This window comes from Mesoplodon densirostris, chromosome 7, assembly GCF_025265405.1.
Source record: "Mesoplodon densirostris isolate mMesDen1 chromosome 7, mMesDen1 primary haplotype, whole genome shotgun sequence".
NCBI classification, from domain to species: domain Eukaryota; kingdom Metazoa; phylum Chordata; class Mammalia; order Artiodactyla; family Ziphiidae; genus Mesoplodon; species Mesoplodon densirostris.
In genome coordinates this window covers 66,885,088-66,908,836 of record NC_082667.1, presented here as the reverse complement: position 1 = coordinate 66,908,836, position 23,749 = coordinate 66,885,088, and the positions used below count along the sequence as shown (strand labels likewise).

Below are 23,749 nucleotides of genomic sequence, written 5' to 3'. Positions count from 1 at the left end.
AGGACCCTTGGAAGCTTGTGCCTGGTTTCCTCCAGACTTTGCCCCACGTGCCTTTTCCCTTTGCTGACTTGATTGGTACCCTTTCCTGTAATAACTCATAGCTATGGTGCAACCAAACACTGAGTCTCCTGGGTCCTAGTGAATCATCGAACCTGGGGGTGGTCTGGGGGACCACCCAACACCCTGCAAAACCCCAAATATTTGCCACCTGGCCCTTTAAGAAGAAGTTTGCCAACTCCTGCTCTATACAGTCTTAGGACAGATGGAAATTACCTATTACATATCCACCATGCCACAAGACTCTGAGCTCCCTAAGGTGTGGCCCATGTCCTTTGCTCTTTAACTACCAGCCAAGCACAGCATCTTATACAAAATACTTATGGAGGGAGGAAGTCAGCAAGCCTGCAAATAATGGATTCAGGCAGTGTTTAAAAAAATTAAACTGTGGGTGGTGAAATCAAGTTAAAAGGTTATGGCCGGGCTTCCCTGGTGGCACAGTGGTTGAGAGTCTGCCTGCCGATGCAGGGGACACGGGTTCGTGCCCCGGTCCAGGAGGATCCCACATGCTGCGGAACGGCTGGGCCCGTGAGCCACGGCCACTGAGCCTGCGCGTCCGGAGCCTGTGCTCCGCAACGGGAGAGGCCACAACAGTGAGAGGCCCGCGTACCGCAAAAAAAAAAAAAAAAAAAAAAAAAAAAAAGGTTATGGCCAATGTTTTTCAATGAAAGAATAGAATAGAAAATTGAGTACGCTGCATATAGTAGGGCTAAGTTTGATTTCTTCAAAATTTTGTTTCAGTTGTACGAGCGGACCAGACACTGTACCGAATCATAATGTAAAAGGGTCTCCTCTTGTCCGTTGCAATGGAAAATCATTTGAAGGCCCCTGAATTGTGGTCTCTTTGCCAGCTGCCTGGGGAGATGTCCTACAAACCCTCCCCATCTCTCTGGTCATTAGCGTTTGACCTCGTTCTCCCCCCGCCCCCAGAACGTGTACTACACGAGCAGTCAGCACATCCAAGTGGGCATCCTGAGCCCCACGGTGGACGACGACGACAACCGGTGCCTGGTGGACGTCAACAGCCGGCCGCGGCTCATCGAATGCAGCTATGCCAAAGCCAAGAGGATGAAGCTCCACTGGCAGTTCTCTCAGGTAGCAGCCCCACCCGGAGGAGCAGCAGCGTAGAGAAGTAGGGGAAGGGGCCGGGGCAGGGAGGAATAGGAGGGATGGAGGCGGAGAGGGACTGAGTCTCGGGGTTTAGTGAGCACCTACTATGTGCCAGGTGTTTGGTATACGTTAGCTCATTGACTCATTGATACTGGCTCTGAGGGAGGTTATTATTATTGTTGTTGTTGTTGTTGTTTTAGTGGCATTTTATTTAACTTTTAGATATAAGGAAACAGCCTCAGAGGTGGGAGTCCCCTGCCTGAAGTCACACAGTGAGGGGCAGGGCTGGGATTTTGAACTCGGATCTCTGACTTTAAACCTCACATGTCTTCTGACAAGCCCCTTCTCACAAGCGCAGCCCCAGTCTCTCAGGTATAGACAGTGCTGGGTCGTCTCCGGTCTGTGAGCCGCTCTGCCTTCCTCCTCATTCTGTAGGGAATGAGGTTTTCTCAAAGGGCAGTGTCTGGGGGCCCTTTTGTGAAGGGCAGTCCACACACTGGTGACCAGGAAACATTCCTTTATTAAGTTTCCATCAATTCTGAGGACCATATTTATCTTCCTGCTCTGCATTGACCTAGTTATAAAACGATGCCCCGGGATCAAGACGCCAGCTGGAGATGGCCCGCAGTGACCCAGCTTTGAAGAAAACCAGTGCCTTGGCCCAGAGGCCTCCAGCCCCTAAGGAATCTGCTGAATTAGGACCAGTTTCTGCCCACAGATAGGGATGCCCACCTCCCAGGTAGTGCAGGGAAAGCACTCAAAACAGGAAGTGATGGAGCCCGTGGGGTTTTAGGGCATCAGGACTGCTGGGGGCTGCACATGGTGGATGCTTCTGGGGAAGTCAGGAACAGAATGTCTATATTCATGGGACGAAGAGGCAGAGACCCCGACTCAAGCCTCCTTCCACTCTGAGAGGAGGCTGACAGGCACAGGATGAGGGTGTGCAGTTGGCCTGACCTTGATTCCAATCCTCATGTCCAGTTACTCTCCCCTGTAGTGGTGGGCCAGTGAGGGGAGGTCCCAGCTACGTCAAGTTCTATGGGCACGGGGCACCTTTGACCTGTGGTCTGGGGGTGCAGAACCTGAGGGCTGAGAGAGACCCTCGGTTCGGTCCTAAATGGATGGTGAAGGTCAACCCTGAGAAGCAAGTTCAACACACGTCATAGATTTAGGGGCTAGTTGGAAAGCAGGAGCGAGAGTCCAGACTAGGACTTTGGGACCCCAGGAAAGCAGACGCTGGGAAGCAGCACAAGAAGCCAATGACAGCACATCCGAGGGTGGGTAGAGGATGCACGTGGCAGCTCTGAGTCCCGGCTGGGCCTGCAGAATGCGTGAGGTTCAGTGAAAGAGAATGGTGCCCGGGGACTCCTGCCCTGCCCCTTCCTGTCCATATGACCTTTGACACGTGTTGTAAACTGTAAAGGTCTGTCCCGTAAGAAGAATTAGCTAAGGTTCATACACTGCTTAACGTGTGCTGCACTTCCTAGGCGCCTGGCATACACCAGCTCATTTAATCCTCACAACACCTGTGTGTGATTAGATGTGGCCCGTTAGCCCGAGTTCATAGATGAGGAAACTGCGGCACGAAGATGCTAAATAACATACCCACTGCTTATTATTATTATTCCTGAACTACTTCAGATTCTCTTTTTTACTTCTAATCGTGGGAGGATGTTGGACGTGGCCCCTGGAAGAAGGTCAGGGTCAGGGCCGAGGCTTAGAATATGGAGCACTTCCTCCTACCACCTCCCTGTCTCTTGGTGGAGCTCAGATGCCCCAGCTGTGACCTGTTCTGACTGTGCCCAGCAGAAGCCTTTGTCACTTTCCCCAGCCAGGCTTCTGGCCCAGAGTGACACAGGATAGGGCTACATTTCCCCTCTGCCCTCCTTTAAATTACAAGGCAGAGGGAGCCCTGGAGGTGTGTGGTCAGGGAGGAAGGCTGGCCATGGGCTGGGTGGTAAAGTGGCTGCTGTCTCCTGGCTCGGATTAGATGCATAACAGGCTCAGAGGCTGAAGGCGACAGAGAGAGGAACGGGTACATCGGTCCGAGGAGGTGAGTGGGCTGACTTGGCTGGGTGAGACGGGGACCGTACCATCTGGAGGGGCTCACATCAGGCTGCTCTCTGCTGCCTTCAGCCCCACCTCCTGCTGCCCTGAGTTCAGCTTCCTCCTGGGAGCTGAATGACACCGTGCAGAAAGATGGGGGTGGCAGGTTGGGGCAGGGCTGGTGGCTTTCCAGAACAGAGAATACAAAGCTTGGCCCTTGAAGAAGGCATAGGAGTTTGCTCCATATAGAAGTAGTGAGGGGCATTCCAGGGAGAGGCAACGGCACGGGCGCGAGCTGCGGACATCTAACCCAGGCCACGTGCAGGGAGCTGCGGAGGGTCAGGTGTGGCTGGATCCTCGTGGACCCCGTGGGGCGCAGCCAGAGATGTGCCTGCAGGGGCAGCTGGACCTGGACCTGGTCCTGTGGGAGGTGAGGCTGTGTGCGGGGGACTGGTGCGTTTAGGCCTGGGTTTTGGCAGCCCCCAGTGGTCGGGATTGTGGAGCTGAATGGGGAAGAGAGATTCTAGAAGCAGGGAGGGGCAGGTAGAAGAGTTACGGGGAGGCTCAGATGCAGTTTGAAAGTTTAGCTGTTTCCTCCTCCTTCTCCTCCATGACCCTGGGGTCTTCAGGACCCTGCCTGGCCTCCAAGATCTCCTCTCAGGGCAGGGTCTGAGGCTGCCCCTCACCAGGGGAAGAGAGCTCGGTCTGTCTGTGGGGTCTCAGCCTCTCCATGCCCAGCTTCATGCAGTTTGAATCCAAACCCGGGCTGCTTTGACATCCCAGCCCCACATACAGGCACATCTGACTCCTTTCCAGCCCTCATAGACATATGGCCTTCCCACACGTGCCCAGATCCAGAGGCCTTGGTGCCCCCAACTGGCTCTCATCTCATCTGCCCATTCCCAACTGGGGCAGAGAAATCCAAATCCAGCTCCTTCCTTCACTCATCTCTGTGCATGGCCTTGAACAGGCAGCCGGACAGATTCCTGCTTGAAGGGACACAGTGACCAACCAAGCAGGCCACATTGGCATGTGCAGCCCTGAGGTCTGGGCAGTTTTCAGCTACTTATACATACATCTAATTAAAACTCCCAGGGCACTCTGGCAGTCACCTCTCTGATCCTTCTACCAAGGGGAGCTGTTTGGAAATAATATTTTTAAATCCCTAATTTGCAAGCCCAGAGCAGCCGCTCTCACTTGATATTTAAAAATTAATGTATGTGGGGCTTCCTTGGTGGTGCAGTGGTTGAGAGTCCGCCTGCCGATGCAGGGGACGCGGGTTCGTGCCTCGGTCCGGGAGGATCCCACATGCCGCGGAGCGGCTGGGCCCGTGAGCCATGGCCGCTGAGCCTGCACGTCCGGAGGCTGTGCTCCGCAGTGGGAGAGGCCACAGCAGTGAGAGGCCCGCATACCGCAAAAAAAAAAAAAAAAAAAAAAAAATTAATGTATATGAAATTTTTGTTTAATGCAAAATGACCAGTATTTATCAAGCATCCTGGAATCTGTCCCCAAGCCCTCACTGTTGAGGAGCTACTGTTGATGAGGCCAGAGGAAGCTGGGAGCCTCTTAAATGATTAAAGTCATTGCTTGGGCTAATTTTCTTGCAACAGGTTTAATCTTTGCAAATTACAGGGGGATCCTACCAACTAAAATGTTCTGGTGGAGAAGTTGGGCTGAAAGATTTTATTGGTGCATTTCAAATCTCCTTTTCACTTTCACATTTTGCATTATTTACTCTCCTGAGGGCTACATTTAAACTCCAGACATTCAGGCTGAATTAATTTAAAAATAATCTAGTGTGATTCTCCCAGGTTCTCCTACAAAGAAGATAGACATTTGCATATCTTGGTGTTCCATCTCATAGCCTGATTTTCTGTTTAACAAATAAAATGCCTGCAAGCTCTTCTGAATTTTCCATGCTCCAGGATGAATCAGGACAGCGTCGGATACTGACACTGAGAAACCACATTTGATGAAAACATCTCTCAGCAACGCTGATGTACAGGGCTCTGATGAGCAATTTTCCAATGATGAACATTCTTTCCTTCCGTCATTCATCAAGCATTTATTGAGCATGGTGGTTGGGCAGGAGGGATGAATCAGACACAGCCTCTGCCCTGGAGGAGCTCATGGGTGTATAAACACATAGCAAAACTGGATGATGAGAGCGGAAATGAGGCGGGTACGGTACTCCAGTAGCCCAGGGTGATGAGCTCTGTCTGCACAACTCAGGGATGGCTTCACATTCAAGGCATGTTTGATCTGGATCTTGAAAATTGTAGGATAGTCCCCAGGAGTAGAAAGGGAGAACATCCCATGTTAGAGGCTCAGCATGGGCAAAGGCAAGAAAAAGCAGAGCATATTCAGTGTTGGTGTGGATGGAATTTTCAGTGGGACGTGAGAGAGATCAGACGTTAAGTGTCAGTTTGGGGCAGATAATGGTCACTGAAAATCATGCTGAGAAGTTCGGACTTCACCTTAAAAGCAAAGGGAGGGACTAGGGGAGGGTTCTTAAACTGTAGATTACCAGCAGACTGCAAGGTGGATTGGAAGACAGAGAAGAAAGTAGTGGGCTGTTCCATCATCCCTGTGAGAAAAGGGGTAGACTTGGTTGCCATGGAGGCGTGGGGCCAGGCAGCTGTTGGGAAGGACTTGGAGAGACAGTTCAGCAGTCTATTGGAAGTAGTGATGGATTAAATGGAGGTAGTTGTGAGGGGAGATTATGAATCCAGGGCCACCCCAGGCTCTGGGTTTGAAGAAGTCAGTGGATACCCGTCTCTAAACAGCCAACATTTCCCACATCAACACATGATGAGACTTCATTAACATTAGAAGTGGTAGTTGTGACTCCTCCCGGATTAGAGAATTTCCTAAACTGACTATGTACTGGGATTATAAATTCATATGTGTTAAGTGGAAAGCTTTAATCTTCCCAGAGTACCCCACCTACTGAGATCTGGGGGATTCTGGGATTAGGTGATGCAGTGTTAGTGAAAGAGGCATCTAGTCAGTGACCCCTGGACCAGAAGGAGAGGGAAGCAGCAGATATTAGGTCACTACACAGGAGAACTTTGTGGCAAGACACCTTTCATGTGAAGCAACGGACTACCTCTCAGGGGTAATGAGATGCCCACCCTCCCCACCATCCCCCCATCACCATTACTTTGAATGGTTAAGCAAATGCCGAGTCCTCTCTTCAAGATGTTATTGAAGGGACTTATGCCCTAGGAAGGCTGTTATGATGTGTGTTCTTTAAGGTCCAACTTCCTTAAAATCTATCTATTTGTGCTCATGGTTGAAGCCAGAAAGACCTCAGGAGTGCCTGATCTCTGCCCTCAAATATCTGAAAGGCTTCTCTAGGCAAAAGAGAGCAGGATTGTCCTATGTAGCTCTGAGGGAGGACCAGTTGGAGGGAGATTCAAGGACAATTTACAGAGCAGCTTTCTCATAGTCAGAGATGCCCAGGCATGAGATTGGCTGTTCAAGGAAGAGGTGGGCTCAGACGACCACTCAGCAGGCCATCAAACGTGCTACAGCTCTAAGTGGAGTTAGACCGGATGGTTTTAAGGGCTTACCAGCCCTGAAATTCTGAAATTCTAAGCTCCTGAAGTTAGCATTCCCTGAAAAGGGCTTATTCTACCTAGAAGCCCAGACTGGGCCTGCCTTACTAAAAAGCACCACGAACTTGAAAATGAGCTGCACTCCTGGTATAAGGGTCATCGTTATCCCACTTTATGGAATTGTTTATCTGTTATTTTCTCCATGACTCTTTCTCCCATCAACCAATAGATGGGAGGGCAGGGCTGTCTTACACTTTCAGTGTCTCCAGCACCACACCTAACAGAAAGCCTGAAACAGAAGAGACACCCAGGGTGCTGTCAATTAAATTAAGGAGTCCTTTCTAAAAATTCACAAATATTAACACAAATACCCTGTGTGCCAGGTCTCGAGCTAAGTTTGTGGGAGACCCAAAGACAAACAAACCCTACCCTTGATAACTCTTCCTTGCATGCATGCGTACTGAAAAAAAACTAATTGTACTAGCCTATTTCAAGGACATTTGAACGTAATAGTCAAAGGGCCCCACTTACTTAGAAAATCCCTATAAGAACACTTTTAGGTGGTAGTGCATCCCAGCCGCAATACACAGACATGCGTGAAGAGGGGTACTCCCGTTTAATCTTCCTATAGCTTCAGATTTGGGGGAGGAAGGTGGAAATGATTTTTACTAAAACAATTATGCATACCGTATGAAGGGGAGTAGCAATTTCTATGAATATTTGTTAAAACGGGGCGTTGGGCTTCCTTGGTGGCGCAGTGGTTGAGAGTCCGCCTGCCGATGCAGGGGACACGGGTTCATTCCCCGTCCGGAAGATCCCACATGCCGCGGAGCGGCTGGGCCCGTGAGCCATGGCCGCTGAGCCTGCGCGTCCGGAGCCTGTGCTCCGCAACGGGAGAGGCCACAGCAGTGAGAGGCCCGCGTACCGCCAAAAACAACAACAACAAAAAAAAAGTGGGGGGGCTTTGATGAAATGTCGAGGTGTTCTGGCTGTATTTCACGCTGCCTCACACTGGCATGTGCTCTCACTCCCGTTGGCCACTGGGTTCTTTGGTGGAAACACTGGCAAGGCCCATTCGGGAGTCCAAGGGCACACAGGGCAGCGTTCCCGCTGGTGGGCGGTCCTGCCATCCCACCCCCATGCTTGCCTCATTCTCAGCTCAGCGTTAATGCATTTTCCAAATGCAGAACATCAAGGATAACAGCAGAGATGACCATTAAGGCCAGGAGAGAAGAGATTTTCAAGCGCATGAGGAGACTGCCTGGAAGAGAGCTGAGGGCAGAGCTGAGCCCACCTGGCCAGGGACCACTGGCTCTTACTTGTGGGATCTAATTTGATAATTTGATGCAAGATGAGTAACCCACTCAAAGAAGAACTTATTTGCAGAGCGCATTTCCCAGGGAGCATCACTGATTCTGCCAAAGAATTTCCCAGCACGCAAGGAGGAGGAGTCCTTGACTTTCTCCTGCTCCAACCCCCAGGCGCTGGCAGGAAGTCCAACTTCGAGAACCTTTTGTGCTGAGAAGAAAAGGCTGTAATCGGGTGTTTCCTTATGGCTCTGGAATAAAGCAGCTTTTCATCTCCATGTCACATGAAGGGGCAAGTGTGGGACCAGCCAGTTTTGAAGGACTGACAAAGCCTTGTTTAGGCCCTGAATATTTTCTTAGTTATTTTTAGTTTACGGCAGTCAGCACTTTAGACCAGGAGCCAGGACCAGGTGTAACAGCTCAGTGCCTCATTATTCAGACCTGGGTGAGATTTTTTTTTTTTTTTTTGCGGTACGCGGGCCTCTCACTGTTGTGGCCTCTCCCGTTGCGGAGCACAGGCTCCAGACGCGCAGGCTCAGCGGCCATGGCTCACGGGCCCAGCCGCTCCGCAGCATGTGGGATCTTCCCGGACCGGGCACGAACCCGTGTCCCCGGCATCGGCAGGCGGACTCTCAACCACTGCACCACCAGGGAAGCCTGGGTGAGTTTTTGTTTGTTTGTTTGTTTCTTTGTTTTTGCGGTACGCGGGCCTCTCACTGTTGCGGCCTCTCCCGTTGCGGAGCACAGGCTGCGGACGCGCAGGCTCAGCGGCCATGGCTCACGGGCCCAGCCGCTCCGCAGCATGTGGGATCTTCCCGGACCAGGGCACAAACCTGTGTCCCCTGCATTGGCAGGCGGACTCTCAACCACTGCGCCACCAGGGAAGCCCCTGGGTGAGATTTTTAAATTTATTTATCAAACATTTATATAGTGCTTACTATGCGCCACATACTACTGTAACTGCTGTATAAATATTACTTAATCCTCATGACCTTGCTGTCAGGTACTTTACCATCCCCATTCTACAGATGAGGAAACTGAGGCACAGAGAGATTATGTAATTTGTCCAAGGTCAAATCAGGCTTCTGCCTCTAGGGCCCACACTTTAAACCACCATGCCGTGGAGCCTTTGTCTTGCCTCTACAAAGCCCACGGATTGCTGCAGTGGGAATTTGGGGCTGCGGTCTCCCTGCCAAACCTTGTAGGTGTGTGTGAACTGGCTGGATTCCTGCTTCCTCAGCAAACTCCCTCCAGCCATCCTGCTGTCTCCATACCCCCCTTCACCTTTCCTTTTGCACTTGACATTGCCATTACCCCATTTTCAGTCCAACGGCCCTCACAGCAAATCCCAGGCAGACTCTCACTCTGGCACAGGTGCGTCTCCTTTAAGAAAGAAAAACACCAAAGCACTTTTTGAATAGACAGAGTGTTGAATATTCATAATACAGAAAGACCACTTTCCTCTACAAAAAGACTTAATCTCGGGGTTTCTTTAACTAGCACTAACATCCCACCCATGCTTTGAATTATTTGATTACTAATCATTATCTACTTAACCTGGGAACTCCTGAGCCCACTGTGCTTAAAGCCACAGACCCACTGGGCTACTTGCCCGTAGAAAATTAATTAGAACTGAAAGTGGAACGGGAGCTCTGAAATAAGCAGAGTCTTATTCAGTCCACACACAGCCTCCTCATAAACACCTTGATTGCAAACATGAGCTCAGCCCAGCTGCTCCATATCCTCTACCTCAAGGTGGTGAGTGCAAGTGACAAGCCAGCCCTCATCCTTTCCCCAGGGAGGGTGACGGTTTGCTTGTGGTGCCCAGACTGTGACCCCTGGACCAGCACCACCAGCAGCTGAGATACTCAGGAGCTTAAAAAGGCACATCTTGGGCCCCATCGCAGACCCGTAGGGTCAGAAGGTGGGCCCCAGTCATCTGTGGTATCACAAGCCCTCCAGGGACTGTCTAATCCATTTACCCAACCCACATCCCCAGGAGGAACCGGGAAGGTTGGTCTGGTGCTCGTGGTCCCACCTCTAGCTGCTACAGACACACCTTGGGGAAACAGGAAGAGAGGAGGTGCACGGCTGTGTAACCTGGGGTCGGATCCTCAGTGCCTCAGCCCAAGGCGCTCATGGACCACGGCTCCACATGCCCGCCAGGCATATAGTCAGTGCTCCGTGTTTGAGTGCCCCACAGTGCTCCGGTGCCTTTTGCAAATGAGAAGACTGAAGCCCATGGTGGCTCAGCCCCTTAGCAGGGTCACGGCCTGGGAGAGCCGCCAGAGACAAGGCTGGGAGCAGAGTCCCGTGTTCCCTGCTTCCGCTCATCCCACCTCTGATGCTGTTTCTAGTCTCTACTCCAGAGAGGCTTGTAAGGAGAAGGACCTGGGCTGGGGGCTGGGAACCGAGCTCTCAGAATTATTATTAGCCTTCTTAATTCCATACATTCAGCTTTCCATTTTTTTTTTTTGATGCTGTTTCCATACTTAACTTGGTTTCCATTCCAATTAAGCTCTCTGTGTGGTGCGGCATCCCTCCTGCCAGGTTTAATTGCCCTTATTTAAATTCTTTAATTAAAACTATTGTGTTTCCAGATCCTATAGTTTTAAGTATTACACAAATCATTTAGACGACTGGACTAATAAACCAAGCGACTGTGCCCTCCACCGAGGGCGGGGCCAGCCAGGGGCCCTGCATCCAGCCCCCGCCCACTTGTGTGAGGACCAGAGCCTGCTAACAGGTGGTCCTGCTTCCTTCCTTCCTCCCAGGCTCTGCGTTCCACACAGCAGCTAGAGGGACCCGGTTAGCATGTCAGTCCGACCCTGCAGTGGCCTGTTCTGTCACCAGGTGAACGGCCGAAGTCCGTTCGCACAACCTGCCCCTCCCTCCCCTCTTGGGCCTCATCTCCCACCCCCGCCCCGTGCTGTTCCCTGCGCACACCAGGCCTCTGCTGGTGCAGGAACTTCACTCCGGGGCACACGACTCCCCCAGATACACCTGGGCTCCTCCTCGTTCATGTCCTTGCCCAGCTCTCATCTTCTCAGGGGGGATCACTGCAGCCTCCTGCTTTCAGCACCACTCCCGTACCCTCCCAGCCTCCCGGTCTTAGTCCATCCACGCTGCTATAACAAGAAAGGACCAGAGACTAGGAAGCTTGAACAACAGACCTTTATTCCCCTCAGTTCTGGAGGCTGGAAAGTACAAGATCATGGTGCCAGCAGATCTGGCGTCTCACACCTTCTCACTGTGTCCTCACGAGGCAGAGGGAAAGAGGTCATCTCTCCTGTGACTCTTCTTGTAAGGGCACTAATTCCATCATGAGGGCTCCACCCCTATGACCTAATTACCTCCCAAAGGCCCCACCTCTCATCACACTGGGGATCAGGGCTTCAACATATGAATTTTAAGTGGACACATTGTCCACAGCACTGCTGTACATTTTTGTGCACAGTCTTAGCACCTCCAACACACTATAGAATTTACCATTTGCTCCCCCTCCTGGAATATAGTCTCCACAAAGACAAAGATCTTCTCCTGTTTATTCACTGATGTATCTCAGTGGGTGGGAACTGCTGCTGGCATGTGGTAGGCACTCATTAAATATTGGATGGATGGATAGATGGATAAAGCATGTCTTTGCAGAGAGCTCTCAAAAGAACTAGACCAACCTGACTCCCCAGAGCCCCTGAAGCTCTTCGGATGACCTTCCACCCCAGGCGATGGGACACCAGCAGCTCTCGGTCTAGTCCACTACCTTGAGGCAGGCGTGGGGTGGGATAAATGGAGGGGAGGGTGTGCCCACTCATCCTAGTGAGGAACAGCGAAGGGGGCAGACTCCCAGGTTCCCAGCCTGGCTCTACCACTGACTGACCATGTGACCCCACCTCTCTGAGCCTCAGTCTCCAGTTCTACAAAATGGGGATAATTATCATCTCCACCGCTCAGGGTTATTGTGAAGAACACTTGAGATTGAGTGTGTGAAGCATTTGACACAGTGCCGGGGACATGGTAAATAAGCCTTGACTGTAACTACTTTTACCTCAGGGCCAGAGCCTGCAGGTAGAGGTAAGGATAGTAATACCACCAGGCTGCTCCCAAAGGCGCTGAGCTCACCAGGAAGGGACTGAATCGAGGAAAGGAAGGCTCCTTTGCAATTTTGGTGAATGGCATTTGGCCGGAGAGGGGGCCAAGAGGGGGCAAGAGCCCAGAGTTTGCTCAGTGAGAGAGGTTGAGGTCCAGGAAGGAGGACGGGAGGGAGACTGGCCAGTGGCTCCAGCACCAAAAGGTGGGATGGCTCCTCTCTCCGTATCCCACATACGTCCCAAGATGTATACCAGGCCTCCAAGGTGGCCTTACTACTCTATTCTAGAAGATTCTCCTCTCAGAGCCTTTGGGGAGGGAGCTCTCTTGACCTCATTCTCCACCCTCCCTACAGGCCCAGACGCCCTCACTGAGGTTGTGTCTCCTTCACAGCCCTGCTCTTGGCCTCACTCCATTTCCTCCACCGCCTTCCCAAAGGCCACACAGGCTATTTCTGCCTCACGGTCCCTGTGCTTCCTGTCTCTAGGGTGCTGAGGGCACAGCTGGGCCAGGGTAGGGCCTGGAAAGTGCCATATTTGAGTCTCTGAAGAAATACTTTACTTCTCAGAGATCTCTGCTCCTGCCTCTCTCTCTAGGCCTTGACACAGTGCCCAAGTGGCTGGCGGGGAAGGAGGGGCTGTGGCCTCCCTGTCTTTTTTTTTTTTTTTTTTAACATCTTTATTGGAGTATAATTGCTTAACAATGGCGTGTTAGTTTCTGCTTTATAACAAAATGAATCAGCTATACATATACATATGTTCCCATATCCCCTCCCTCTTGTGTCTCCCTCCCACCCTCCCTATCCCACCCCTCCAGGCGGTCACAAAGCACCGAGCTGATCTCCCTGTGCTATGCGGCTGCTTCCCACTATCTATCTACCTTACGTTTGGTAGTGTATATATGTCCATGCCTCTCTTTCGTTTTGTCACAGCTTACCCTTCCCCCTCCCCATATCCTCAGGTCCATTCTCTAGTAGGTCTGTGTCTTTACTCCCGTTTTACCCCTAGGTTCTTCATGACATTTTTTTTCTTCTTAAATTCCATATATATGTGTTAGCATACAGTATTTGTCTTTCTCTTTCTGACTTACTTCACTCTGTATGACAGACTCTAGGTCTATCCACCTCATTACAAATAACTCAATTTTCTTTCTTTTTATGGCTGAGTAATATTCCATTGTGTATATGTGCCACATCTTCTTTATCCATTCATCTGATGATGGACACTTAGGTTGTTTCCATCTCCGGGCTATTGTAAATAGGGCTGCTATGAACATTTTGGTACATGACTTTTTGAATTATGGTTTTCTCAGGGTATATGCCCAGTAGTGAGATTGCTGGGTCATATGGTAGTTCTATTTGTAGTTTGTTAAGGAACCTCCATACTGTTCTCCATAGTGGCCGTACCAATTCACATTCCCACCAGCAGTGCAAGAGTGTTCCCTTTTTTCCACACGCTCTCCAGCATTTATTGTTTCTAGATTTTTTGATGATGGCCATTCTGACTGGTGTGAGATGATATCTCATTGTAGTTTTGATGTACATTTCTCTAATTATTAAAAATGTTGAGCATTCTTTCATGTGTTTGTTGGCAGTCTGTATATCTTCTGTGGAGAAATGTCTATTTAGGTCTTCTCCCCATTTTTGGATTGGGTTGTTTGTTTTTTTGTTATTGAGCTGCATGAGCTTCTTATAAATTTTGGAGATTAATCCTTTGTCAGTTGCTTCATTTGTAAATATTTTCTCCCATTCTGAGGGTTGTCTTTTGGTCTTGTTTATGGTTTCCTTTGCTGTGCAAAAGCTTTTAAGTTTCATTAGGTCCCATGTGTTTATTTTTGTCTTTATTTCCATTTCACTAGGAGGTGGGTCAAAAAGGATCTTCCTGTGATTTATGTCATAGAGTGTTCTGCCTATATTTTCCTCTAAGAGTTTGATAGTTTCTATCCTTACATTTAGGTCTTTAATCCATTTTGAGCTTATTTTTGTGTATGGTGTTAGGGAGTGATCTAATTTCATACTTTTACATGTCCCTGTCCAGTTTTCCCAGCACCACTTCATTGAAGAGGCTGTCCTTTCTCCACTGTACATTCCTGCCTCCTTTATCAAAGATAAGGTGACCATATGTGCGTGGGTTTATCTCTGGGCTTTCTATCCTGTTCCATTGATCTATATTTCTGTTTTTGTGCCAGTACCATACTCTCTTGATTACTGTAGCTTTGTAGTATAGTCTGAAGTCAGGGAGTCTGATTCCTCCAGCTCCATTTTTCGTTCTCAAGATTGCTTTGGCTATTTGGGGTCTTTTGTGTTTCCATACAAATTGTGAAATTTTTTGCTCTAGTTCTGTGAAAAATGCCAGTGGTAGTTTGATAGGGATTGCATTGAATCTGTAGATTGCTTTGGGTAGTAGAGTCATTTTCACAATGTTGATTCTTCCAATCCAAGAACATGGTATATCTCTCCATCTATTTGTATCATCTTTCATTTCTTTCATCAATGTCTTATAATTTTCTGCATACAGGTCTTTTGTCTCCTTAGGTAGGTTTATTCCTAGATATTTTATTCTTTTTGTTGCAATGGTAAATGGGAGTGTTTTCTTGATTTCACTTTCAGATTTTTCATCATTAGTATATAGGAATGCCAGAGATTTCTGTGCATTAATTTTGTATCCTGCTACTTTACCAAATTCATTGATTAGCTCTAGTAGTTTTCTGGTAGCACCCTTAGGATTCTCTATGTATAGTATCATGTCATCTGCAAACAGTGACAGCTTTACTTCTTCTTTTCCGATTTGGATTCCTTTTATTTCCTTTTCTTCTGTGATTGCTGTGGCTAAAACTTCCAAAACTATGTTGAATAAGAGTGGTGAGAGTGGGCAACCTTGTCTTGTTCCTGATCTTAGTGGAAGTGGTTTCAGTTTTTCACCATTGAGGACGATGTTGGCTGTGGGTTTGTCATGTATGGCCTTTATTATGTTGAGGAAAGATCCCTCTATGCCTACTTTCTGCAGGGTTTTTATCCTAAATGGGTGTTGAATTTTGTTGAAAGCTTTCTCTGCATCTATTGAGATGATCATATGGTTTTTCTCCTTCAATTTGTTAATATGGTGTATCATGTTGATTGATTTGCATATATTGAAGAATCCTTGCATTCCTGGAATAAACCCCACTTGATCATGGTGTATGATCCTTTTAATGTGCTGTTGGATTCTGTTTGCTAGTATTTTGTTGAGGATTTTTGCATCTATGTTCATCAGTGATATTGGCCTGTAGTTTTCTTTCTTTGTGACATCCTTGTCTGGTTTTGGTATCAAGGTGATGGTGGCCTCGTAGAATGAGTTTCAGAGTGTTCCTCCCTCTGCTATATTTTGGAAGAGTTTGAGAAGGATAGGTGTTAGCTCTTCTCTAAATGTTTGATAGAATTCGCCTGTGAAGCCATCTGGTCCTGGGCTTTTGATTGTTGGAAGATTTTTTTATCACAGTTTCAATTTCAGTGCTTGTGATTGGTCTGTTCATATTTTCTATTTCTTCCTGATTCAGTCTTGGCAGGTTGTGCATTTCTAAGAATGTGTCCATTTCTTCCAGGTTGTCCATTTTATTGGCATAGAGTTGCTTGTAGTAATCTCTCATGATCTTTTGTATTTCTGCAGTGTCAGTTGTTACTTCTCCTTTTTCATTTCTAATTCTATTGTTTTGAGTCTTCTCCCTTTTTTTCTTGATGAGTCTGGCTAATGGTTTATCAATTTTGTTTATCTTCTCAAAGAACCAGCTTTTAGTTTTATTGATCTTTGCTATCGTTTCCTTCATTTCTTTTTCATTTATTTCTGATCTGATTTTTATGATTTCTTTCCTTCTGCTAACTTTGGGGTGTTTTTGTTCTTCTTTCTCTAATTGCTTTAGGTGCAAGGTTAGGTTGTTTATTCGAGATGTTTCCTGTTTCTTAAGGTGGGATTGTATTGCTATAAACTTCCCTCTTAGAACTGCTTTTGCTGCATCCCATAGGTTTTGGGTCGTCGTGTCTCCATTGTCATTTGTTTCTAGATATATTTTTATTTCCTCTTTGATTTCTTCAGTGATCACTTCGTTATTAAGTAATGTATTGTTTAGCCTCCATGTGTTTGTATTTTTTACAGATCTTCTGTAATTGATATCTAGTCTCATAGCATTGTGGTCAGAAAAGATAGTTGATGTAATTTCAATTTTCTTAAATTTACCAAGGCTTGATTTGTGACCCAAGATATAATCTATCCTGGAGAATGTTCCATGAGCACTTGAGAAAAATATGTATTCTGCTGTTTTGGGATGGAATGTCCTATAAAGTCCATCTTGTTTAATGTATCATTTAAAGCTTGTGTTTCCTTATTTATTTTCATTTTGGATGATCTGTCCATTGGTGAAAGTGGAGTGTTAAAGTCCCCTACTATGAATGTGTTACTGTCGATTTCCCCTTTTATGGCTGTTAGTATTTGCCTTATGTATTGAGGTGCTCCAATGTTGGGTGCATAAATATTTACAATTGTTATATCTTCTTATTGGATCGATCCCTTGATCATTATGTAGTGTCCCTCTTTGTCTCTTCTAGTAGTCTTTATTTTAAAGTCTATTTTGTCTGATATGAGAATTGCTACTCCAGCTTTCTTTTGGTTTCCATTTGCATGGAATATCTTTTTCCATCCCCTTACTTTCAGTCTGTATGTGTCTCTAGGTCTGAAGTGGGTCTCTTGTAGACAGCATATATATGGGTCTTGTTTTTGTATCCATTCAGCCAATCTGTGTCTTTTGGTGGGAGCATTTAGTCCATTTACATTTAAGGTAATTATCGATATGTATGTTCCTATTCCCATTTTCTTAATTGTTTTGGGTTCGTTATTGTAGGTCTTTTCCTTCTGTTGTGTTTCTTGCTTAGAGAAGTTCCTTTAGCATTTGTTGTAAAGCTGGTTTGGTGGTGCTGAACTCTCTCAGCTTTTGCTTGTCTGTAAAGGTTTTAATTTCTCCATCAAATCTGAATGAGATCCTTGCTGGGTAGAGTAATCTTGGTTGCAGGTTTCTCTCCTTCATCACTTTAAATATGTCCTGCCAGTCCCTTGTGGCTTGCAGAGTTTCTGCTGAAAGATCAGCTGTTAACCTTATGGGGATTCTCTTGTGTGTTATTTGTTGTTTTTCCCTTGCTGCTTTTAATATGTTTTCTTTGTATTTAATTTTTGACAGTTTGATTAATATGTGTCTTGGCGTATTTCTCCTCGGATTTATCCTGTATGGGATACTCTGTGCTTCCTGGACTTGATTAACTATTTCCTTTCCCATATTAGGGAAGTTTTCAACTATAATGTCTTCAAATATTTTCTCAGTCCCTTTCTTTTTCTCTTCTTCTTCTGGAACCCCTATAATTCGAATGTTGGTGCGTTTAATGTTGTCCCAGAGGTCTCTGAGATTGTCCTCAGTTCTTTTCATTCTTTTTTCTTTCTTCTGCTCTGCAGCAGTTATTTCCACTATTTTATCTTCCACGTCACTTATCCGTTCTTCTGCCTCAGTTATTCTGCTATTGATCCCATCTAGAGTATTTTAAATTTCATTATTGTGTTTTTAATCGTTGCTTGATTCATCTTTAGTTCTTCTAGGTCCTTGTTAACTGTTTCTTGCATTTTGTCTATTCTATTTCCAAGATTTTGGATCATCTTTACTATCATTATTCTGAAGTCTTTTTCAGGTAGACTGCCTATTTCCTCTTCATTTATTAGGTCTGGTGGGTTTTTATCTTGCTCCTTCTCCTGCTGTGTGTTTTTCTGTCTTCTCATTTTGCTTATGTTACTGTGTTTGGGGTCTCCTTTTTGCAGGCTGCAGGTTCGTAGTTCCCGTTGTTTTTGGTGTCCCCAGTGGCTAAGGTCGGTTCAGTGGGTTGTGTAGGCTTCCTGGTGGAGGGGACTAGTGCCTGTGTTCTGGTGGATGAGGCTGGATCTTGTCTTTCTGGTGGGCAGGTCCACGTCTGGTGGTGTGTTTTGGGGTGTCTGTGGACTTATGATTTTAGGCAGCCTCTCTGCTAATGGGTGGGGTTGTGTTCCTGTCTTGCTAGTTGTTTGGCATAGGGTGTCCAGCACTGTAGCTTGCTGGTCGTTGAGTGAAGCTGGGTGCTGGTGTTGAGATGGAGATCTCTGGAAAATTTTCGCCGTTTGATATTATGTGGAGCTGGGAGGTCTCTTGTGGACCAGTGTCCTGAAGTTGGCTCTCCCACCTCAGAGGCACAGCACTGACTCCTGGCTCCTCAATTTAGGATGATTCGTTGTCTATTCATGTATTCCACAGATGCAGGGTACATCAAGTTGATTGTGGAGCTTTAGTCCGCTGCTTCTGAGCCTGCTGGGAGATTTCCCTTTCTCTTCTTTGTTCTCACAGCTCCTGGGTCTCAGCTTTGGATTTGGCCCTGCCTCTGCATGTAGGTCACCGGAGGGCGTCTGTTCTTTGCTCAGACAGGACAGTGTTAACGGAGCAGCTGCTTCGGGGACTCTGGCTCACTCAGGCCAGGGCAGGGGGAGGGAGGGGCACGGAGTGCGGGGCGAGCCTGCGGCGGCAGAGGCCGGTGTGATGTTGCACCAGCCCGAGGTGTGCCGTGCGCTCTCCCGGGGAAGCCGTCGCTGGATCCCAGGACCCCGGCAGTGACGGGCTGCATAGGCTTCCCAGAAGGGCGGGGGGGACAGTGACCTGCGCTCGCACATAGGCCTCTTGGCGGTGGCAGCAGCAGTCCCAGCGTCCCACGCCTGTCTCTGGGGTCCGCGCTTTCAGCCGTGGCTCGCGCCCGTTTCTGGAGCTCCTTTAAACAGCACTCTTAATCCCCTCTCCTCGCGCACCAGGAAATAAAGAGGGAAGAAAAAGTCTCTTGTCTCTTTGGCAGGTCCAGACTTTTTCCCGGACTCCCTCCCAGCTAGCTGTGGCACATTAGCCCCTTCAGGCTGTGTTCACGCCGCCAGCCCCAGTCCTCTCCCTGCGCTCTGACCGAAGCCTGAGCCTCAGCTCCCAGCCCCGCCCGCCCCGGCAGTGAGCAGACAAGCCTCTCGGGCTGGTGAGTGCCGGTCGGCACCGATCCTCTGTGCGTGAATCTCTCCGCTTTACCCTCCGCACCCCGGTGCCTGCGCTCTCCTCCGCGGCTCCGAAGCTTTCCCCCTCTGCCACCCGCAGTCTTCGCCCGCGAAGGGGCTTCCTAGTGTGTGGAAACCTTTCCTTCTTCACGGCTCCCTCCCACTGGTACAGGTCCCGTCCCTATCCTTTTGTCTCTGTTTATTCTTTTTTCTTTTGCCCTACCCAGGTACGTGGGGAGTTTCTTGCCTTTTGGGAGGTCTGAGGTCTTCTGCCAGCATTCAGTAGGTGTTCTGTAGGAGTTGTTCCACGTGTAGCTGTATTTCTGGTTTATCTGTGGGGAGGAAGGTGATCTCCGCATCTTACTCTTCCACCATCTTCCCCGGAAGTCCCTCCCTGTCTTGGACAGGTTTCTCCAAGCCTCAGTGGTCCGGGGCCGCTGAAGCAGCCTCACTGTTGGCAAAGCCTGGCCTGGCCTTGAGGCCACGCTGAGCAGTCAGAATCCTGGTCTGGCCCCCCTTTCTGCCTGTTGTGCACTTTTCCTGGAGTCCAGATATCCTGACACTGTGAATAGCCTCATAGCCATTCATTGTTCTATAGCGATAAAGGGGTTGTCCATCAGTTCTTCTGCTCATCCTTCAGTCATCAGGACAGAAATTACGATCTGGCCCTAGAGACGATGGAACCAGGAGGGCAGAGTGGCTTTGCCCCAGGCCACCCAGTCGGCAACCAGAAAAGCATCCTCATCCAGCCCCTTTCTGTCTCACCACCCAAATCGCCAGCAGACCCTGTGAGTTAGAGCTGGGCTGGTTTCATTCCCACCCTGCCTGAACTCTACTCCAGCGTTGTAGGGTAGGACACACGACCAGGCTGCCAGGGGTATGGGAGGGTCAGGGGTGGCTGGCCCCGGGCCCACAGAGGAAGCACCGGTGACACGGCCCAGCCTGGGTGTGGGCGGCGGAGTGACCTGGGCCTGGCAAAGTGACAGGCTGGCCTTGCTGAGAGCAAGCGTCACAAGGGATGCCTCTGGGTTCAAAAGCCCAGGCTTTGAGGGACAGAGTGGGGACCCAAGGAGGACCACAGCTTGTGAGGGGCCGACTTGAGGCCGGCCTCCGCACTCATCCCATTGGGGTTCCGGAGCGTGGTGCAGCCACCAAAAGTGCAGATCCCTTGGCTATGTTGAAGGAGCCTCTTGTCCAGTGGAGACGAGGTGGTGGTCAGTTCTGAGGGATACAAAACAACTGGAGTTTGTCCAAAGGAGGGCAACCAGGATGGAAAAGTGAAACCAGATTGTCCCACAAGGAACTGGGAGTGTTTCACCTGGTAGGGTATGGAACCAGGCGGCCGTGGGCCTCACCTTCCCGTAGGGGAAGGGACGAGGTAGAGAGGCAGGATACAACCCCCATGTGGAAACCCGAGGGCACAGTCTGAAACCCCTTGCTGGATACCCCGCAAAGGATTTTAGTGCAGGACAATGCTCCAAAGATGGAGCGGCCCAGGAAAGGGTGCCCAGCCAGGAGGGCTCAAGTCAGCTGGTAGGCGAGAACGAGAGCATCAGCCTCCCATGTCTCTTCCAACATGGGGACTCTGGGGGGCCTTCGTGAGCCCTTGCCCGGTGGCCAGTCATCCCTCTGTCTCCTCTGGGCCTGAGCCTGCAGGCTTCTCTCTGGCTGCACCTGTGGGCCCCAGGTGAGCTGCCTTTGCTGTGCTGTGTCTCTGTTCTTGTGTTCTCCTCAGGGGAGGTGCTGGGGGTGGGGGGGTCGGGGCACAGTGGGAGGCCCTGCTTTACTCACTCGAAGGCTTCTGAGGCACTTTGCGGTCCCCCGGGCCGTGTCGCACCCATGGGAAATGAGGAATCGCACCCCTGCTCCCCGACACCCATCCATACACTCCTGAGCCCTCTGTCACCCTGCCTCCTTCACCCACTGTTCAAAGTCCCTTCTGAGGGAGCTGGATTTCTGTTTTCAATTTTTTTAGCTGAAGAATAACCCACACACATATAGAAACATGCAAGCATATGTACCAAAATAATTTTAATAATAACTTAGTAATTTAAAACACAGCCAACACCCATGTACCCACCACCCAGGTCAGGAAATAGCACACTCCCAACCCCCCAGGAGCACCCCTTTGCCTCCTGTCAATCATTTTCCACTTCCTCCTGCCCAAGATACCCACCCCCGGCTCCTGACTCTAAGTCTATGGTCTTATTTTGCCTGTTTGGAAAGTTTATGTAAGTAGAACTGTGTATGTGCTCTTTGGCTTCTTTTGCTAACATTATATTTGTGGGGTTTCTCCTTATTGAGCAGAGCTCTGCTTTGCTCATTTTTAGTGCTGAGTAGTATCCCATTATGTGAATAGCCACAGGTTATTTATCCATTCTACTGTTGATGGACGTTTGCGTTGTTTCCAGGTTGGAGCTTTTACAAATTCTGTTTCACAACCGGTGCAAACAGTTCTGCCAGATACCCACTGGAGCCTGGGGTCGGTGGGTCGCAGGGCTCAGCGGCGGGAGATGCTGCCAGTTTCCCAGGCAGCTGTGGGAATTGAGTCTCAATGTTCTCTTGAGGTGTCAGTGGTCGCCATGGGGACAGCGGTGGCCGACTGGGGATGACTTCCTTACGGAAGAGGCGCGCGGCCCCCCTCTCTCACAGAGTGCTGTTCGCTGGGATGGGCACGGGGGGCAGCTGGAGGGTGGGCTGCAGAGTCCTGCTTCTGGAGGGGAAAGGGGGGGTCAGCTAGGAGGCTGGTGCCGTTGTCCAGGTGACAGAAGACAGTGGGCCAAATCAGGGCAGGTGTGATGGGATGGGGATGAAGGGACAGGCACAAGGCATGAGGGAGGTGGAAGTGGCAGGACTTGGTGCCTAATCAGATGCTGGGGAGAAGGTAGAGGCATCGGTGGAAATGCCTGGTTATTGCTGAGATGGGAAACACAGGAGGAGTAGATTCTGGGGAAAAGGTGAGTTTGACCATACACTCAAGGACCATTAAGCTACAGCGGGCCCACTTATAAGAACCTGCCTGCTTGGGAGGCCAAAGCCCAGTTGAGCAGCACATCTTTGGAACTCAGAGACACACAGTCTGAGCTGATGCCCAGGTGACAACCAGTAGCCCCAGAGTGTCTAAGGCCTCCAAGGATCTTACTAAAAGCAAAAATTGGGGGTTTCTTCTTTGCTGCTGTGGGGCTGCTTTGAGAAGCAGAACCTCCCTTTCAAGGGGCTTTGAGCATAAACTGAGTATGCATGGCTACAGAACCTTCTGGGACATCAGTAGCATGGAGGGAAATCATGAATATCCAGGGCTAAGGGAGCCCAGTGCCCTAAGATAGTATCTAGGAGCCTGGGTTTGATTGAGGCCAGCACTGATGACTCCAGAGGTCCAGTTGGGGGCAAGGACCCTAAAAGCAGGAGGTCCTGGGCCTCTGGTGATGCTCAAATTCAGGCCAATCATGGAGTGGTCCCAAGGCTGTAGGATTTTCAGAACGGGACCCCAGCCCATGCTTATGGGGAGCAGGACCCAGCCCCTGGGGTGGGAGCTGTAGGAGCAGACCAGCATGCCACACCCCAGCCAGGCAGACGGAAGCTGGGGCGGAGCATCTCTGTCCTCTGTCCCAGCAAAGAACTAGGGGCCTGTGAAGAAAACAGAGGCACAAGTTCAGTCTCAGGGAGGAGACAAGCACTTCAAGACAGGGATCCTCGGGCTTCGTGGGAATGCTGACCCCAGACCTCCCGCAGCCTCACAGGATCCCAGACACCTGCACCTACAAGTAATCCCCACCAGCCACTAGGCCTGAGGCTCCCCCATGCCCTCTGACCCCACTTTCCGCCCCGGCTCCTAGGGAGGCCCCATCCAGAACCGCAAATCCAAGCGCTGTCTGGAGCTGCAGGAGAACAGCGGCGCAGAGTTTGGCTTCCAGCTGGTGCTGCAGAGGTGCTCGGGCCAGCACTGGAGCATCACCAATGTCCTGAGGAGCCTGGCGTCCTGACCCCGCCGGGAGTCGGCTCACACCCCGCCCCTTTGCTACTGTGTAGCACCCGCTGCAACGTTGCCTGCTGTCCGTGTGGGGTTGTTTGGAGTCTGGGGAACCAGGTTGGTGGGCCCCCAAAAGAGCTTTTTATTTCCTATTCAATGTTCATGGAGTTTATAGAAAGAGGCCAAACGGTGGGTGAGGGTATACATAAACTATTTTGCAACTGTAAATAGAGGACACATGGAAAATATTTATAACTGACAATAAAATACTATTGGTTAAGAAAAGGGATTTTGCAGTTATTTGGTGCTCGGTGGAGATGCAGGCCCGGCTCCTCTGAACTTGGAGTGCTTGTAGCCTAAGATGTGTTCCAGTGTGCTCTCCTTACCCTACATCCCTGAGAAAGGAGGCTTTAAGCCCCTGCAGACAGTGGGAGCTTGTTGTGCAAGCTGCCGGCTTTCTCTAGGAGGCCCAGGGCAGTGAGAAGGGCGCCTCGACCTCAGGGCCACCTCCAGAGAGAAGGTTCCCTCTGCCTCTGTGCAGCAGTTACC

The 23,749-nt window shown here is 49.5% G+C and overlaps 1 protein-coding gene across 5 annotated transcripts in view; it reads left to right on the top strand.

Annotated features, from left to right (window-relative positions):
• The window catches only part of GALNT18 (polypeptide N-acetylgalactosaminyltransferase 18), a 346,555-nt gene extending 323,070 nt beyond the window's left edge, over positions 1-23,485 (top strand). The window contains exons 10-11 of one of the 5 annotated variants that reach the window (XM_060104772.1): positions 988-1,152; positions 23,067-23,485. In XM_060104772.1, the coding sequence (XP_059960755.1) occupies positions 988-1,152; positions 23,067-23,213 (312 nt within the window). In that variant the 3' untranslated portion in view covers positions 23,214-23,485. Of the gene's footprint in view, positions 1-987; positions 1,153-1,389; positions 1,707-1,745; positions 4,522-5,024; positions 5,082-23,066 lie in introns of those variants that run through there. The other 4 variants (XM_060104769.1, XM_060104770.1, XM_060104768.1 and 1 more) reach the window with 4 other exon arrangements.
• Positions 23,486-23,749: the final 264 nt, after the last annotated feature.